The sequence below is a fragment of the Panthera uncia genome (assembly GCF_023721935.1).
Source record: "Panthera uncia isolate 11264 chromosome A3 unlocalized genomic scaffold, Puncia_PCG_1.0 HiC_scaffold_11, whole genome shotgun sequence".
In the NCBI taxonomy this organism is placed as follows: domain Eukaryota; kingdom Metazoa; phylum Chordata; class Mammalia; order Carnivora; family Felidae; genus Panthera; species Panthera uncia.
Window position 1 is genome coordinate 49,954,829 of NW_026057578.1, and position 19,380 is coordinate 49,974,208.

The following is a 19,380-nucleotide window of genomic DNA, read 5'->3' on the forward strand; positions in this document are numbered from 1 at the left end:
CCTTTTGTGGCACTATACTTCCTAATTGCCTTAGGAAGATGCCTTTCTATCCTGTCTTTAAAAACATGTGAAGTCTTTATACTCTCCCTTGGAATGCTTTAGAATCTTAAAACCTTTAATGATATGTTTCTAATCTGGTATTTAAGCTCATTCTCCCTTACGGTGTTACATGTGCATATTAAACATTCATATAACTTTTAATTTAATATAACCAAATATGGCTAATTTCTTTGTGTTACTTTCTCCAAGCTACTAAATTTCTTACATATCTGGTTATATTTTGAAGGGTCATGGGTTTTGGAGTTATATAGACTTAACCATATGTTCTTCTGGGAGTTATTAACCTCCCTGAGACTGTTAACTTACCTACAAAATTGGGTTAATACCTATTGTATGTGTTGTTGTGAGGAGACAGTCCTTGTTCACTGCCTAACACATTGACATTCAGTAACCCTGCAGGCTATTTCTCCTTTTCCTTTTCTGATTTTTCATTCAGATACTCTAAATATATAAAAAGCTGACTATGTAAATGAAGTGATCTCAATACCTATGTGTTATATTGTCTTCCAATCCAATTTTATTTTTTGTGCCCACTTGGAATAATTTTCCAGAAAGGCCCAATTAAGACACTGTCAGTTATTAAATATTAAACAAAACACTTAATACGTTTTATATTAGACTTTTCCCCTGTATTAATCCTCAGTTTCAGATAGACCAGTCTATTCACCGTTTCCTAAATCTAACTATTTATGTCTTTGTTCAAAATCTTCCCCTTGCCAAAGTTAGTTCTTACTCTCCTTGATCCATCTCTGGTTTAGGTTGTATCTTCTTGCTTACAATAATCCCTCACTCTTCTAAGTTTATGTAGCATTTATTGCATTTAGCATTAGTTTTGGACTTAAATATTGCTTCATATTATCATATATCTGTGCACACACTAAATATAGACATATGTTTTAGTTATGTATTTTGTGTGTGTGTGAGTATATGTACTTGTGCAATTTCCTAAACATTGTTTTTTAGAACCAAGATAATGTTGAGGGAAATTATACTAATACTAGAATTTTTTTTTGTATTCCTATTACGTAATACCTTGCATGTAGGGGATGCTCAATAAATAATTTTCTTTATAGGGCCTAAAATTTACTCTTAGAGAACAATTGGCACATATTCACTGCCAAGTTTTAAAATTGGAGGCATAGCAGGTCATTTGATTTTAATAACTTCATTATTTAGTAAATTTTCTCTAATCTGTTATTTTTATAAAACTTGTTTTAGTTAGGCATTTATCACAGTAATATGAGATATGATTGATATCATGGTTCCTTTCCAGGGACATTTGCCATTTGCTGTTGTAGGAAGTATGGATGAGGTAAAAATTGGAAATAAGATGGTCAAAGCTCGCCAATACCCTTGGGGTGTTGTACAAGGTAAATGAGATGAATGATGACTAGGAATATGTATGTCACCTAACAGTCTGAAAGTAGCATTCAGTATATTCTGAGGTATTATTTATTTTGGGTTATGATTTGTTTATCAGGAGTGTGGAATGTGTTTTATTTTAGCCAACTCTGTAGAGGCTGGCAGAGCTTCTCTATTTTCTGCATGATCCCACACACATTTCGTGTCTGGTGTGCCAAGACATTCAGATGGTAGAAAGCACTGGTCAGGTCCTTTGAACAGAATTTGAGGGTAAACACTAGTGTTTGAACATGATACATAAACTAATTACTAGGTAATTCTAGGCACAGTAAACCATCTTGTACATTTACATATTTTCACTCATCAAAGTATTACTATTTCTAAAACAAACGAGTCAGGCAATTAAGAAACTTTAGGATTTATCTAGCATTATAATGAATAAGTAATTAGTACTATCTGGTTCATTTACTTGTGGTGCTAATTAATGGGGAATGGATTACCTCTACTAGTACTGATTTCCCAGTGCTGCTGCTTTTTTAAATTGACAAATTTGTAATTAATAAAAATATTGACAAAACTTAACATTTTTAATGTGTAAAAAAATATACAAATAGTAATTGTACTTAAAACTATTCGTTTCAGTAACACATTTATTTGTAGTCTTTGAGCCACTATAAACAGATGAAGGACCATGTAAGGAGGACTCAGTGTATTTATTCATTAATTCTGTATCGTGTCAAACATAGCATCATAAATGTGACATTGTATAAAAAGAATTTGATAATTATAGCATGTATAGGTGGTATCTTGAGTACTTTGAAGTTTTAGTATAATAATGTTACAGACTCTTTTTAAGCACTTTGTGAAATGTCCTGAGGATGGTTTTGTAAATTGCTAACAAAATATTAGTGAAATAACTGGAGCATATGGTAACATAACGTAATGTATTTCTTTCCTGTTTATCTATTGCCTACTAAATTTAAAGCAATCTCCCAGTCTGCTAATTTACATGCCTGTAATTCAGTGTATATATTTCAAGAGTTTCTTCCTTGGTTATTTATATAAAATAGTTGTAGGTAACTGATCATTTTACTGTTATTTCAAATGTGTTTTTATACATTCATTCATTCAACAAATGCTAACTGTGTGCCAGGAATTAAAAATTGGTGTTGCTATTTTCTTGTTTTTCGGACTAGTGGAAAATGAAAACCACTCTGACTTTGTAAAGCTCCGAGAAATGCTTATTTGTACAAACATGGAGGATCTGCGAGAACAGACCCATACTAGGCATTATGAACTTTACAGGCGTTGCAAACTGGAGGAAATGGGCTTTACAGATGTGGGTCCAGAGAATAAGCCGCTCAGGTAAGGGGGGGGATTTCTCTGAGAAGCCAACCAAAGAGGAAGTTAGAACTATACTATGTTATATATCCAGGATGTTGGAGAATGTGGTTTTCAGAAATCAGGCAAACCATGAAGTAGAATCATTTCCTAATGATTAATTATTGTGCTTCTCAGATTACTTGAGGCCTTCTTGCTTTTGAAGGGTCTCTAAGACCTCATCTGACTTGAAGTGTTTAAGAAAGAACATGGGGCAAAAGCCCACTATCTCAGTACATGCTGAAATGAATAACTAAAGGAAAGAACTCTCATTATTTGGTTCTATGTTTGTATTTTTCTGAAAAAGATGAAAGTATATTTATCCTTTCTTCTAAAAGAAAGTTAGAATGTGCATCATAGTAAAACAAACAAAAAAAAAACCACTTGGTTTTCCTCCTGATGAAAGTTTGGAATGACTTAAACTTAGGGAACTATCTTGTAAAGGAAAAATAAACGTGCTTGCAGGAAGTCAGAGATTAGACTTGTTTCTTAAAATATTTCAGTATAGTTATAAGAATTTTAGAGCCTGATGACCTTCTTGCTCAGTGATTATAGCATTCAATGTTATAGTAAACTTGCTGGGTAATTTTATATGCTGCCACATTCCTCACTTTTTTTTTTCTTATTAAGATATGTAAACATGAAACTCTAATCCTTAACCTACTACATCAAATTTGATTTGATGTAGCATTCCAGAACAGTTTTTGCATGGAGGAAAGCATGAGATCTTTAAGACAAACACTCTTTCAAACTCTGTTATGGGACTAAGGATTCCTTTTTCATTTCATTATTTGCATTTCTGTCATTTCCCTGGCTGTTCCTATTTGCACTAGAGTAAACACAAAAGGAAGGAGGAGGAGAATGTTAAATCAATGCTGCTATTGCATATGACCTTTGGGAAGATTTAATAGATGAGGTTAAATTTTCAATTTTTTTTCTATCTATGGATTACTGTTTTAGCTTTAGTAGCATGATAAATTAAGAATTATATGTACTTAACCCCTCCTCACCAATTTCAGGCATGCTGTGCTTCTGGTTATGGGTCAGTTCTGATAAAATTATTTTCTCTATTGAAGATCTGGCTTTGCCACTGTTTCCCAGATGAGACTTTACTTCTTATTCTTTCAAGTCTAAGGGTCAATTCAGAGGTCTCATTGGGGCGCCTGGGTGGTTCAGTCACCAAGCTGGTGGTTCAGTCAGTCAAATTTGACTCTTGATTTCAGCTCAGATCATGATCTCAGTGTTGTGAGATCAAGCCTCACATCAGGCTCCTCGCTAAGCATGGAGCCTGCTTAGGATTCTTTCTCTCCCCCTTTCTTTGCCCCTCTCCCACTTGCATACACATTCTCTCTCTCTCTCTCTCTCTCAAAGTACATAAATAAACATGAAAAAAATTCAGAGGTCTCAATGTACATTACTAAGACATGGATCCTGAGTGAGAGAAAGTGGGACAGCATTGAAATACTCTGAAAAGAGGGATTCAGGTTGTCTGGTGGGTCAGTCATCAGGCATCTGTGAAAGATTAAGAAAGACAGGTTCAGAATTTCCAGGGATGGGCCAAAGGATCTACATTTAAGTTAAAACTATCATTCAGTCATTTAGTAGATATTTACTCTTTGTCTCCCATCTGCCCCACACAGTGCTAGTCAATGGATATGTATGCACTGTGGGATTAAACAGAAACCCTGCCTTACAGAGTTTCTGGGGTAGAGGTGGGAGGAGGGTATTCTGGCCCTGTGTGGAAAATAGAGTCAGGATGACTGCTGTAGTAGTCCTGGTGAGACCAGAGAGGCTTGGATTAGGGTGGTAATGTAGAGGTAGTCAGAAACACATTTAGGACATCTAATTTGAAGGTAAAGTTAATAGGACTCATTGATGTTTCAGATATGGGATGTAGAGGACAGAGGAATCAAGGATAACTCTAGTCCGTGTGGTTGACCTGAGAAATGGCTGAATGGTGGTGATGTTTACTAATATGAGCAAGGCTGGGGAAAGGGTCAATTTAGGAGTTATGGTTGATGATTGAGAGGTTTGGGACAGGTTAAATTTAAATTGCTTATTAAATATTACAGTGAAGAGTTTCAGTAGGTCCTTGCATAAATGAATCTAGTGCTTAGAAGTTAATGCTGAGATAATAATTTGGGAATCAACAGTGAATAACATTATGTAAAATCATAAATATTGTAAAGGTGTTTACTCTTTGCAAGGCTCTGGGCTAAGTGCTGGGGATATAATACTGAATAAGATCCTGTAGACATGGCTGTCATGGAGTTTACATTCTTGTAGGGGAGGCCAAAATCAATAACTAATTCCACAATCACAGTTGTGAAATACACACTAAGGGAGAGATGTTATATTGGGGGGGGGGTATCCTGATTTAATGTGGAAAATTAGAGACTTTCTTGAGGCAGTTACTGTTTTGAGCTAATAATTTGGGGAAATAAGAGAAAGACATGAAAAGACTGTGTAAGCAGAGAGAATAACATTTTGAAGTCTGTAGGAAGGTCAGTGTAGCTGGAGAACAGACAAGTTGGGGGGTATAAGATTGAGAGAAGAGGTAGATAGGAGTCAAACTGGGGAGGACCTGGTAAGGATTTGGGCTTTGTCCCAAGGGAAAGGCAAAACCATTCAAGGAGTTATATCATATTTGCATTTGAAATATCACTTTTAGCTATAATGCAAAGAAGGTATTAAAGGGGTGTGCAAAGCTACTTTGGAGAGACCAGTGGGAGAGTAAAAGCAATGAAAATAGAACTAGATGTGCTTGCAAGATATCTAGAAGATGAAATTGAAAGAACTTAGTGATTGTTTGGGTGTAATGAGGTAAAGAAGCAAGAGATGTCAGAAGATGCTAAAAAAAAGACTTCTGGTTTCCTAGTATTATGGTTTCATTGGCTAGGCAGATGATTGTTGCTTTCATTGAGATAGTTATCTCTGGAAGAACTGGCTTTTTTTGTGGAGCAGCAGTGATGGCCATGATGGAGATCAAAAGCTTGGTTTGGGACCTGCTGACATGAGTTTCCCCTCAAAAATCCAAATAACAATGTTGATAGGCACTTTGGGTACTTCTCTGGAGCTCAGAGGAGAGGGCTGGGCCAAAGGAATAAACTTAAGAGTTATCAGCACTTAGATGTTTATTTGAATGTATGGGTGTGGATGAGATTGCCTGGAGAGAGAAGTATATCTGGAAAGCAAGGTACCTTGGAAACAGACTTGAGTCACTCTAATATTTTTCAGCCAGAGAAGCAGATAGAAGAGATTGAGAAGGCTTGGGCAGGAAAGCCAGCAGTGTCATGTCTTGGCAGCCAAATGAAGAGGGTTTCAGGAAAGAAGAGGTCAGCTGTGTTGAAGCTGAGGATCAAGTTCTTGCTGTAGAAGTATAGCAGTGTAATACAATCCAGTTGCTTCCTTTACAGCTCTTTGAAAATGAAAACCACTCCGTCTAAAACAAAAAGGGCAATAGTTGGAAGACTACATTGGCCAAGACTTACAGATTCAAAGGGAAGGCTTAGAACAGGTAGAAACCAGTTTCATTCTATACTGGAAGTGGAGTGAATGAATTGAAACCATTTCCAGACTTTTAATTCTCTGCTTGACAATTTATAGCCCAGGAGAGAGTGTCCAAAGGCCTACCTTAGGACGTCTTGCCTCGTCTTGGCCAGAGTGGGCATGAATCTAATTAATTGTCCCATCATACGATATCCCCAGTGGGGAGAGGTAGCTCTCCAAAAGGTAATCAGGTAACAATACCAAAAGGAGGTATAGATAGATGGTGGGCAGTCGGAATCAAAGAGTGCTTAGAACATCTTTTTTTTTTTTTTTTTTTATTTTTTTTTTTTGAGCATATCTTCAGTCTGGGAAACATCCGCTCACAAATCAGAAGAAGAATGGAAAATTGGCAAAGGAGGTTCTTCAATTTATGCCAGATTTCAGATTGGATAGGGAACAAGCAAGAAAAGATGGGGAACTAGATCTCAGTGTAAGGAAGACCTCTGCCTGCATGGGTCCTCTGCCATCCTTAAGAGAGAAGAAATTTCTTACTGGATTTCTTGAGTCAGGCATGGCAGATGTTTCTTCTCTTGGTGTTTTCTCATTTGTGAATGAATTATCTGATAAAGCTTCTATAATTCAGTATAGCCTGATGTCTTAGGAAGGTTTTACAGCTTCAAGACGTTGTATTCTATTTTCTGGGCAATGTTTTCCATTTAATTTGGGGTGTATGTAAAAATAGTCATTGTGATTTGGTTGGCATATGAAATCCATCCCTATTATATCTATCAATAAAAAATAGTTCTATGAACCTGTTAGGATGACCTTTATTCTTCACTGCCATACCGTCAGCTTGTTTTCCACTTACATTTTATTGTGAACAGTTATGCTGAGTCATAGTTAGCATCCTAATCTCCCAACATTGTTCAGGTGCTTATCATGAGGTCCCAGTAAATGGCATTATACTCTCCTCTAGTCTTAATTAACTGATCTTTAGTTATTTAAGCTAGATCAGACATGCTTATAAAGCTCCTTAAATCCCCAAGTTATTTTAGATTAACATAACCACTCTTATTCCCCAAATTAATCATCTTTAACATTAGAGAATAGAAGGGACCTATAGATTTGAGGGACCTATAGTTTTGAAAAGAAGATTTTTGTAGTATTTTAGAGTTGCTTAAGTGTTTGGCGTGATTTTTTTTGTGTTATAAAATTTGTGTCTTTGGAATTCTCAAGAAATAAATAACTTTTGCATTTAGTCTACAGCAGAAATGGAGAAAGTTCAGCAGGTTTATTAGAACTGTATATGAAACACAAAGAAATCCCAAGTGAAGGGACTGCAGTGATTTTCTTGATGAAAATGAATTTCTGAGAATTTTTTTTCTTCTTTGGTTTTCAACAGTGATACTTTAAGTATAGTAATATGTTGCGTTGAATATTCACAGCAAGCTACTTTTATATTAGAAAAAGCAAGAATTTTATATTAAAATAGCAAGAAAACCATTTTTTCATTTTCATTTAATGAATAAATCCATGATAGTAAACAGTGGTTGTCTTAGTTTTACAACACTAACTAATAAATCATTCCCTTACAGATTTTCTAAGAGTTTCTTTATGACTTTTTGAAAGATAGTGCAGGTTTCTTTACTTACAATTGGCTTTTGGTTGTCAAAGTTGAAAAACCATATGACATGGTGGAAAATATGCAGGAGTAGTACATTTTTACCTTTAAAAAAACCCAAAAATCTGACCTGGTTCAATTTCCAACTTTCTACTTACCAACTATGTTGCTTTGGGCAGATTACTTTACCTTTCTGAGCTTTAGTTTTCTTATCTGTAAAACAGAGTATTAGTGCTTGATCTTCACAGATGGTATGGGAATTAGATAGATACGGGAATTACCAGAAAATTACCTTGCTGTTAGCAGCTATTCAACAAATGTTAGGTCTTTTCTCTTTACCAGGTAGATTTATTTTCCTCCTAAGCAACTCAAGTGCTTATGTATGAACAGATAATGAGAACTTTTGAAAACATTTTAAAATTCACTTAAATTCCACATATTATTTAAATCAAGTTTGTCATCAAAGACTATCAAATCCAATATGGGGCTGGTGAAATGTAGTGAGGTTTCTGACAATGGTGAAGGTAGCCTGATAGATTTAGAGGCTTCTTTAAAATAAGACCAAAACAGGGAGGAGCCAAGATTACGGAACAGCATGGAAGTCTTTTTGCATCTCACATCCATGAAATACAGCCAGATCAACACTAAACCATCCTGCACCCCTAGAAAACTGATTGGAGGATTAACACAACAATCTGCACAACCTGAGCCACAGAACTCAGCAGGAATTCACCCCATAAGAAAGAGCAGAAAGAAACAACAGCCAGAGACTTAATCAACACAGATAAAAGCAAGATGTCTGAACCAGAATTTAGAATCACGATAGTAAAAATACTAGCTGGGGTCAAAAATAGATTAGAATCCCTCCCTGAAGAGATAAAAGAAGTAAAAACTAGTCAGGATGAAATAAAAAAATGTCATAACTGAGCTGCAATCTCGAATGCCATGGTGGCAAGGATGGATGAGGCAGAACAGCGAATCAGTGATATAGAGGACAAACTTATGGAGAATGATGAAGCAGAAAAAAAGAGGGAGACTAAGGCAATGAGCACGATTTAAGAATGAGAGAAATCAGTGACTCATTAAAAAGGAAAAACATCAGAATCATAGGGGTCCCAGAATATATATAGAGAGAAAAAGGGGTAGAAGGGTTATGTGAGCAAATCATAGTGGAAAACTTTGCTAACCTGGGGAAAGACACAGAAATCAAAACCCAGGAAGCACAGAAGACTCCCATCAGATTCAACAAAAACTGACCATCAACAAGGCATATCATAGTCAAATTCACAAAATACTCAGGAAAGGAGAGGATCATGAAAGCATCAAGGGAAAAAAATCCTTAACCTACAAGGGAAGACAGATCAGGTTTGCAGCAGACCTATCCACAGAAACTTGGCAGGCCAGAAAGGAGTGGCAGAATATATTCAATGTGCTGAATTGGAAAAATATGCAGCCAAAAATTCTTTATCCAGCAAGGCTGTCATTCAAAATAGAAGGAAAGATTAAAAGTTTCCCAAACAACAATTAAAGGAATTTGTGATCACTAAACCAGCCCTGAAAGAAATTTTAAGGGGGACTCTCTGAGGGGAGAAAAGACAAAAAAAATACCAGAAGCAACAAAGATTAGAAAGGACCAGAGAACACCACCAGAAACTCCAACTCTACAAGAAACACAATAGCAATAAACTCGTATCTTTCAGTACTCACTCTAAATGTCAATAGACTAAATGTTCCAATCAAAAGACATAGGGTAACAGACTGGATAAGAAAACAAGATCCATCTGTATGCTGTTTACAAGAGACCCACTTTAGACCTAAAGACACCTTCAGATTGAAAATAAGGGGATGGAGTAGCATCTAGCTAATGTCAACAAAAGAAAGCCGGAGTAGCCATACTTATATCAGACAATCTAGACTTCAAAATAAAGACTGTAACAAGAGATGAAGAAGGGAATTATATCATAATTAAGGGGTCTATCCACCAAGAAGACCTAACAATTGTAAACATATATGCTGCAAATGTGGGAGCACCCAAATATAAAAATCAATTAATCACAAACATAAAGAAACTCATTGATAATAATACCATAATAGTAGGGGACTTCAACACTTCACTTACAGCAATGGACAGATCATCTAAATAGAAAGTCAACAAGGAAGCAATGACTTTGAATGACACACTAGACCAGATGGACCTAACAGATATATTCAGAACATTTCATCCTAAATCAGCAGAATGTATATTCTTCTCCAGTGCACATGGAACGTTCTCCAGAATAGATCACATACTGGGACACAAATGAGCCCTCAACAAGTACAAAAAGACTGAGATCATATTTTCAGATCATAACACTGAAACTCAAAATCAACCACGAGAAAAAATTTGGAAAGACAGCAAATACTTGGAGACTAAAGAACATCCTACTAAAGAATGAATGGGCTAACCAAGAAGTTAAAGAGGAAATTAAAAAGTACATGGAAGCCAATAAAAATGATAACACCACAGCCCAAAACCTCTGGGATGCAGCAAAGGTGGTCATAAGGGGGAAGTATATAGCAATCCAGACCTTCCTAAAGAAGGAAGAAAGGTCTCAGATACACAACCTAACCTTAAACCTTAAAGAGCTGGAAAAAAAACAGCAACTAAAGCCCCAAACCAGAAGAAGACAGGAAATAATAAAGATTAAAGCAGAAATCAATACTATTGAAGCCAAAAAATCAGTAGAACAGATCGATGAAACCAGAAGCTTGTTCTTTGAAAGAATTAACAAAATTGATAAGCCCCTAGCCAGTTTGATCAAAAAGAAAAAGGAAAGGACCCGAATAAATAAAATCAAGAATGAAAGAAGAAAGATCACAACCAACACAGCAGAAATAAAAACAGTAAGAGAATATTATGGGCAATTATATGCCAACAAAATGGGCAATCTGGAAGAAATGGACAAATTCCTAGAAACATATAAACTACCAAAACGAAACAGGAAAAAATAAAAAATTTGAACAGATCCAAACCAGTAAAGAAATTGAATTAGTAATAAAAACACTCCCCCCAAACAAGAGTCTAGGGCCAGATGGCTCTCCGGGGGAATTCTACCAAACATTTAAGGAAGAGTTAACACCTATTCTCTTGAAGCTGTTCCAAAAAATAGAAATGAAAGGAAAACTTCCAAACTCATTCTCTGAAGCCAGCATTACCTTGATTCCAGAACCAGACAGAGACCCCACTAAAAAGGAGAACTATAGACCAATTTCCCTCATGAACATGGGTGCAGAAATCCTCAACAAGATGTTAGCCAACTGGATCCAACAATACATTAAAGAAATTATTCACCACAACCAAGTGGGATTTATACCTGGGATGCAGGGCTGGTTCAATATCCACAAAACAATGTGATTTATCACATCAATAAAAGAAAGAACAAGAACCACATGATCCTCTCAATAGATGCAGAGACAGCCTTTGACAAAATACAACATCTTTTCTTGATAAAAACTCTGAAGAAAGTAGGGATAGAAGGATTATACCTTGAGATCATAAGAGACATATGTGAAAGACCAACGCTAATATCATCCTCAATGGGGAAAAACAGAGAGCTTTTCCCCTAAGGTCAGGAACACAACAGGGATATCCACTCATCACGGTGATTCAACATAGAATTGGAAGTCTTAGCCTCAGCCATCAGACAACACAAAGAAATAGAAGCATCCAAATCGGCCAGGATGAGGTCAAACTTTCACTCTTCGCAGATGACATGATACTGTATACAGAAAACCCAAAAGATTCCACCAAAAAACTGCTAGAAGTGATCCATGAATTCAGCAAAGTGGCAGGATATAAAATCAATGCACAGAAATCAGTTGCATTCCTATACACCAACAATGAAGCAACAGAAAGAGAAATCAAGGGATCAGTCCCAATTGCACCAAAAACCATAAAATACCCAGGAAGAAATCTAACCAAAGAGGTGAAAAGTCTATACACTGAAAACTATGGAAAGCTTATGAAAGGAATTGAAGAAGATACCAAAAAATGGAAAAATATTCCATGCTCCTGGATAGGAAGAACAAATATTGTTAAAATGTCAATACTACCCAAAGCAATCTACATATTCAATGCAATACCTATCAAAATAACACCAGCAGTCTTCACAGAGCTGGAACAAACAATCCAAAAATTTGAATGGAACCAGAAAAGACCCCAAATAGCCAAAGTAATCTTGAAGAAGAAAACTAAAGCAGGAGGCATCATAATCGCAGACTTCAAGTTGTATTACAAAGCTGTAATCATCAAGACAGTATGGTATTGGCACAAGAACAGACACTCAGATCAGTGAAACAGAATAGAGAACCCAGAAATGGACCCACAAACATATGGCCAACTAGTCTTTGACAAAGCAGGAAAATATCCAATGGAATAAAGACAGTCTCTTCAGCAAGTGGTGCTCGGAAAACTGGACAGCAACATGCAGAAAAATGAACCTGGACCACTTTCTTACACCATCCACAAAAATAAACTCAAAATGGAATGAAGAGCTAAATGTTAGACAGGAAGCCATCAAAATCCTCGAGGAGAAAGCAGGCAAAAACCTCTTTGACGTTGGCCACAGCAACTCCTTACTCAACATGACTCCAGAGGCAAGGGAAACAAAAGCAAAAAAGAACTATTGGGACCTCATCAAAATAAAAAGCTTCTGCACAGCAAAGGAAACAATCAGCAAAACTAAAAGGCAACTGATGGAATGGGGGAAGATATTTGCAAATGACATATCAGATAAAGGGTTAGTATCCAAAATCTATAAACAACTTATCAAACTGAACACCCCAAAAACAAATAATCCCGTGAAGAAATGGGCAAAAGACATGAATAGACCCTTCTCCAAAGAAGACATCCAGATGGCCAACCGACACATGAAAAAATGCTCAACATCACTCATCATCAGGGAAATACAAATCAAAACCACAATGAGTATATATGTACAGTGGAGTATTACTCCAGAAGTAATGCGGAGTAATGAAATAATAAAGAATAATTCATTAATTATTCCGCAAGTAATGAGGAGTAATGAATGAGTAAAGAATGAAATCTTGCCATTCGCAACTACGTGGATAGAACTAGAGGGTATTATGCTAAGCGAAATTAGTCAGAGAAAGACAAATGTCAAACAACTTCACTCGTATGAGGACTTTAAGATACGAAACAGATGAACATAAGAGAATGGAAGCAAAAATAATATAAAAACAGGGAGGGGGACAAAAACATAAGAGGCTCTTAAAAACGAAGAACAAACAGAGGGTTGCTGGAGGGGTTGTGGGAGGAGGGGATGGGCTAAATGGGTAAGGAGCATTAAGGAACCTACTCCTGAAATCATTGTTGCACTGTATGCTAACTAACTTAGATGTAAATTAAAAAAAATAAATAAAAATTAAAAAAATGTTTAAAGAACAAAAATAAGATGAGAACAACCACAGAAAAGCAAAAAGCCTGGTAAAAAGCAAAATGTTCTTGAGATCTGGGACATTTATGTGCTATCTAGGGCAGTTTGTACATTTTGCTTTTAAAGAAAGTGTTTAGGATCTTTTCCTCCTCAGAACACCTGCTTTGCATACCACACACAATAAGCCATAATAGCTGTTATGCAACATTTCTTACTCTATTTCTTCATGAACTTTTAAAATTCTATACTTGGAAGATTTATTTCTCCAGTTACAACATTTAAGATTGTAAAATGCCTTAATTTATCACATTTTATATCTATTTAGATGTAAAGTTTTTTTTTTGTAAGCAGAAATTTCTAACTGCAACACAGCTGGAAGGTGCATTTGTGTTCCCTGTTAAATCTTTAGGATAGTCTCATAGTGAGTTGAAATGGAAGGGCTTGGCATTTCTGATGTATAAGAAGTACATCTGAAATGCTATAAGTAAGAAAGAGCAGCTAGGCATAGTGTTCCAATACAGTCCTTTCTCTGGTTGGTTAAATCTGGCTCTACTTTCTGCCAATTTCTGTCACCAAATGAACATTTATTAAGAGACTGAAATGTCTAGAGAGCTTTGCTGTATAGTCACGTTACAAAGATAATGATCTATTGGAAGAGAGAGGCAGATAGGATATAAATGCCAAGGAAAAGGTACAAAGTGCCATGAGAATGCTTCAAAGGCACAGTTAGTTCCAATGGGGGAGACTAGGGGAGGCTTTAGAGAGGAAGTTGCATTTGAATTTGACCTTGAGAAGTAGAAGATTAGATGGGTAGAATGAGGATTGAGAGGTGGGCAATAACATGGGAAGCACAGGAGACACATAAGCTAAAGCATGAAATTTGTGGTGTGTTTTAGGAACAATGAGTAGGCTGTTATGACTGGAACCTTAGGGCATTAGATTTGTTTGTTAAGAGACAAATCTGGAGAGGCATCTGGGGTGGCTCCATTGGTTAAGCATCCAACTCTTGATTTCAGCTCAGGTCATGATCTCATAATCCCCTCGTCTGGCTCTGTGCTGACAGCAGGGAACCTGCTTGGGATTCTCTCTCCCTTTCTCTCTCTCTCCCTTCCCCCATCTCTCTCTTTTTCTGTCTCTGTCTCTTTCTCTCTCTCTCTCAAAATAAATAAATAAAGTTTTTTTTGTTTTAAAAGAAATGAATCTGGAAAGGTAGAATTAGGCCAGCTTGTGAAGTTTCTTGAGTGCTATTTAAAGGAGGTGGGACCTTATTCTGTAGATAACAGAACTAGTGCAATGGAAAAAAAGATGAGATTTGTGGGACTTTTTGGAAAATCTTAGGAGTGAAAAGAAAGAAGAAAGTGAAAGAGGAACTAAAAGCCCAGAAATCAGTTATGATATTGCAATAGTGAAAGCAGAAAATGACCAAAATTGAGCTAGGATATCTGTAAAAATCAGAAGATTGGAATGAAATGATGTCAGGAGCACAGACTGAACTCCCAGACTTTGGTGATCAGATAAGGTAAGGGTAGAGTCAAGGATGACTTCAAGACTTCAAGGTTTTCAGACACAGTGATGCCAATTAACAAAGACTGAAAGAGGAATTCAGTTGGGGTAAAATTAGAATACTTCTTGTAAAGGGCTTATAAAAAGCAGAGATTTCAGAAGTCCAGTACTCTCTGTTAGCTGTGTCACTGGTGGCTTTTTATGTCTCATTGCTATAGGAAATATCATGTTTTGGGTTGCTGTGTATAAGAGGGTATTGGAAAGTATGGTATACTTATGAGGATTAATCCAAGATGTTTGACTGTTTGAAAGTTTCCTACATTGTTTTTTAACATGAGAGTACCACAAATAACTTTGTAGTCTTCAAGAGACCTATGAAGCCAAAAGACATGAATTTTATGGTGAACGTCAGAGGAAGGAAGAAGAAATGAAGCAGATGTTTGTGCAGCGAGTAAAGGAGAAAGAAGCCATATTGAAAGAAGCTGAAAGAGAGGCAAGTACACTGGTTTGATGTGATCTGCATTTGTTTTTTAGGTGTCCTGTTTGAGAGATTTATCTCAAGAATTTAGCTGAGATGCTTTTGGAGAGTACTTATTGTTCTTTAAAAAGTAGCTATTTTAACACATAGTCTTTGGATACAGACTTTTAAAAATCTGAAATCAAATAAAAATTTGGCTTTTTGAGCAAATCGTCTTCCATTACAAATGGTTCTCCAAGGGGACTAGGTCACTAATAGGTGTTTTAAGTATCTTAACTTTGTTATTTATTTATTTATTTATTTATTTATGCTTTAGTTAATATACAGTGCAATTATTGGTTTAGGAGTAGATTTCAGTGATTCATTACTTAAATACAACACCCAGTGCTCATCACACCAAGTCCCCTCCTTAATACCCATCACCCATCTAGCCATCTCCCACCCACTTCCATCAACTCTTAGTTTGTTCTCTGTCGTTAGGAGTTTCTTGTTGTTTGTTTCCGGCTCTTTTTCTTCCCCCTCCTTCCCATATGTTCATCTGTTTTGTTTCTTAAATTCTACTTATGAGTGAAATCATATGGTATGCTTTTTGACTTTCTCTCATTGACTTATTTCGCTGTTTAGTAGATGCATTCTAGTTCCATCCACATTGTTGCAAATGGCAAGATTTCATTCTTTTTGAGGCTGTGTGTGTGTGTGTGTGTGTGTGTGTGTATACACATACCACAGCTTCTTTATCCATTCATCAGTCAATGGACATTTGGGCTCTCTCCATAGTTTGGCTGTTGTTGATAGCACTGCTATGAACATGTACCCCTTTGAATCAGTATTTTTGTATCCTTTGGGTAAATACCTAATAGTAAAATTATGGTCAACTAATCTTCAGCAAAGCAGGAAAGAATGTCTAATAGAATAAATAACTTTGAACCAGAAATGTTTTAGCCGTGGCTTAATAAAACCTTTCTTGAGAGTTCTTGAGAGCTGTTGGGGTTGATGCCATGAAACAGGTAACTATGAAAACAATTAAGTAACTCTTCTGAGTTTGAACTCAGGCTTTCTAGACCAGTCAGGTGGTCAAATCACTTTTGGATAACCTTGGCACACATGTGCACATGCACACACAAACATTGCAGTTATTTCCATAGTTTTGTTTGCTTCTAGTTCTTCAAGCAACTAGTTTTATTTGAGTTAAACTATTTTCTATAGACCTAACTACAATGGCTACTTTTAAGTAAATGGCCACATTCAAGATGAGAGTCAAAAAGGATGAGTTCAAAAAGGAATTTCTAAGACAAAAATGTTAATACAAGTGAACTTGATAATACAAGATTTTCTGAATTATTTATAATTTTACAAATTTATTTTTTCAAGTATACTTGTAAGTAGTTTTATAAAATTAATAGTCTAATATATCTTGTTTATAATTTGAATTTGAACTTTTTATTTTGAAAAAGTTCAAACAGGAAAGTGAAAGTAAGGGTACCTACCTATGTCCCTCCCCACACCTAGATTTAGCAATGGGTGTTTTGCCACCTTTATTTTATATATACATATATATGTATGTGTGTGTGTGTGTGTATGCATCTGGGAGAGAGGGGTGTCCATTTTTCCCTGGTCATCTGAAAGCTGGTTGTAGACATTATGACACTTTATCCCTAGGCACTTCAGTGTGCATCTCTGAAGTTAGGCACATTTTCTTCCATAACCATTGTACTAGTATTACACCTAAGAAAATTAATGGGAATGCCATAATCTCACCTGATCTCCTGTCCACAGTCACATTTCCCCAGTTGTCCAAGATGGTCTTTTATTGTTTTTTTTCTTTTATTTGTTTACAGATTTTTTAGTTTTTTATTTTTGAACTGGAATTCAGTTGTAGGTCTCATATCACATTCGGGTATTCTGTTTGTTTAGTCTCTTTTGTCCAAGAATAGTTCCCTAGTTTTGAGTTATTTTTAAGTATAAAAATTGAAGAAAGAGTTGTAATGAGCAGGAAATGAGGATGCTGACTTTTTTTTCATTAGTAGATTCATCTTTAAGATAGAAGTAGAGTGAAACTATTTAAGAGTTTAATTCTCATATATCATGATTCTTAGTTTTTCCAGTGAGGAGAAAAGATGTAGAAGTGGTTTACAGTTGAGTTGTTCCTTTCTTTTTCTTTTTTTTTTTTTTTTCAGAGAGAGAGAGAGAGACAGAGACAGAGAGAGTGAGCATGAGTGGTAGAGGGAGAGAGAGAATCTTAAGAAGGCTCCACATTGACGTGGCGCTCAGTCTCATGACCCCTGAGATCATGACCTGAGCCGATATCAAGAGTTGGATGCTTAGCTGACTGAGCCACCCAGGCGCCCCTATAGTTGAGTTTTTAATTTTTAAAATCTGACACAAGATTATCTTGTTTAAATGTGTGTTATTTAAAAGGAAATTGAAAATTCAGGGTTGAATTTCAAATCACATGGTTGAAAGAAAAAGAGAAAGACCGTTTGTCAGTAGATCCTTTATAGACTTTTATTTTTAATTTTTTAATGTTTATTTATTTATTTATTTATTATTTTTTTAATACAATTTATTGTCATATTGGTTTCCATGCAATACCCAGTGTTCATCCCAACAGGTGCCCTCCTCCATGCCTATCACCCACTTTCCCCCCCCCCCCCCATCAACCCTCAGTTTGTTCTCAGTATTTAAAAGTGTCTTATGGTTTGCCTCTCTCCCTCTCTGTAACTTTTTTTTTCCCCTTCCCCTCCCCGATGGACTTCTGTTAAGTTTCTCAAGATCCACATGAGTGAAAACATAGGATATCTGTCCTTCTCTGACTTATTTCACTCAGCATAATACCTTCCAGTTCCATCCACATTGCTGCAAATGGCAAGAATTCATTCTTTCTCATTGCCAAGTAGAATTCCATTGTATATATAAACCACATCTTCTTTATCCATTCATCAGTTGATGGACATTTAGGCTCTTTCCATAATTTGGCTGTTGTTGAAAGTGCTGCTATAAACATTGGGATACATGTGCCTCTATGCATCAGCACTCCTGTACCCCTTGGGTAAATTCCTAGCAGTGCTATTGCTGGATCATAGGGTATATCTATTTTTTAATTTTTTTAGGAACCTCCATACTGTTGATTTAGTTTTGAGAGAGAGACAGAGTGTAAGTGGGGGAGGTACAGAGAAAGGGAGACACAGAATTCGAAGCAGGCTCCAGGCTCTGAGCTGTCAGCACAGAACCCCACACGGGGTTTGAACTCAAGAGCCATGAGATTATGACCTGAGCTGAAGTTGGATGCTTAACTGACTGAGCCACCCAGGTGCTCCCTAAATTTTTAACTATATAGCATTATAGGCAGTAGATTCTGGGCCTCTCTTATTAATGTTACAAGGTACTTCATGGCTAGTTTTAATACTGTAAAGCCAGTATCATTAATACTTTAGAGTCAGGGTCAAGAAAACAGGAGACCTTTTGTGCTGTTGATAACTTCTCACCAATGCCCTTAAGACAGTATCACCAATATGCTATATCTTTTGTAAACACTGCTTCTGAGTATTTGAAATATGTTTGAATTAAATAGTGGAACCGTAAGTGAGTGCTTTATGTACATGGAATAGACTGCTGCTGTCAAAAGTTATGAATTCCACATTATGTAAATAATAGTCATACCTATCTCTGCCTCCCTTTTAAAAACACTTTTCTTTTTGTAGTATTTCTGCAATTTTTAGTCAACTTCATGAATGATCTATGAAGTAGTCTATAACCTTTCAAGATATTTATGCATATAGAGTATACAGCCTACATTTAAGTAATCAGAGATGTCTTTGTACATGTCATCTAAATCTACTCCTATACACATAATCTAAATCCACTCCTGTATCCTGTCTTTCCAGGCTTTACTCAGCTCCTCTCCCACATTTATAGGAGAAACACACATACTCAGTTGTGACTCTATGTATACCATTGATTTGAATGACAACTAGATGAACCCCACTTTTTAAATACACATGCACACACACACATAAATTTTTGTAAAAGCAGGAACTATGAAATAAGCAAAT

At 36.2% G+C, this 19,380-nt stretch overlaps 1 protein-coding gene across 5 annotated transcripts in view; it reads left to right on the forward strand.

Moving 5' to 3' along the window:
• The window catches only part of SEPTIN10 (septin 10), a 65,514-nt gene that overhangs the window by 41,241 nt on the left and 4,893 nt on the right, over positions 1-19,380 (forward strand). For 4 of the 5 annotated variants that reach the window (XM_049650153.1, XM_049650154.1, XM_049650155.1 and 1 more), the window contains exons 7-9: positions 1,334-1,430; positions 2,619-2,787; positions 15,211-15,343. In XM_049650153.1, coding sequence (XP_049506110.1) covers positions 1,334-1,430; positions 2,619-2,787; positions 15,211-15,343 — 399 coding nt within the window. Of the gene's footprint in view, positions 1-1,333; positions 1,431-2,618; positions 2,788-6,644; positions 12,888-15,210; positions 15,344-19,380 lie in introns of those variants that run through there. The other variant, XM_049650158.1, reaches the window with a different exon arrangement.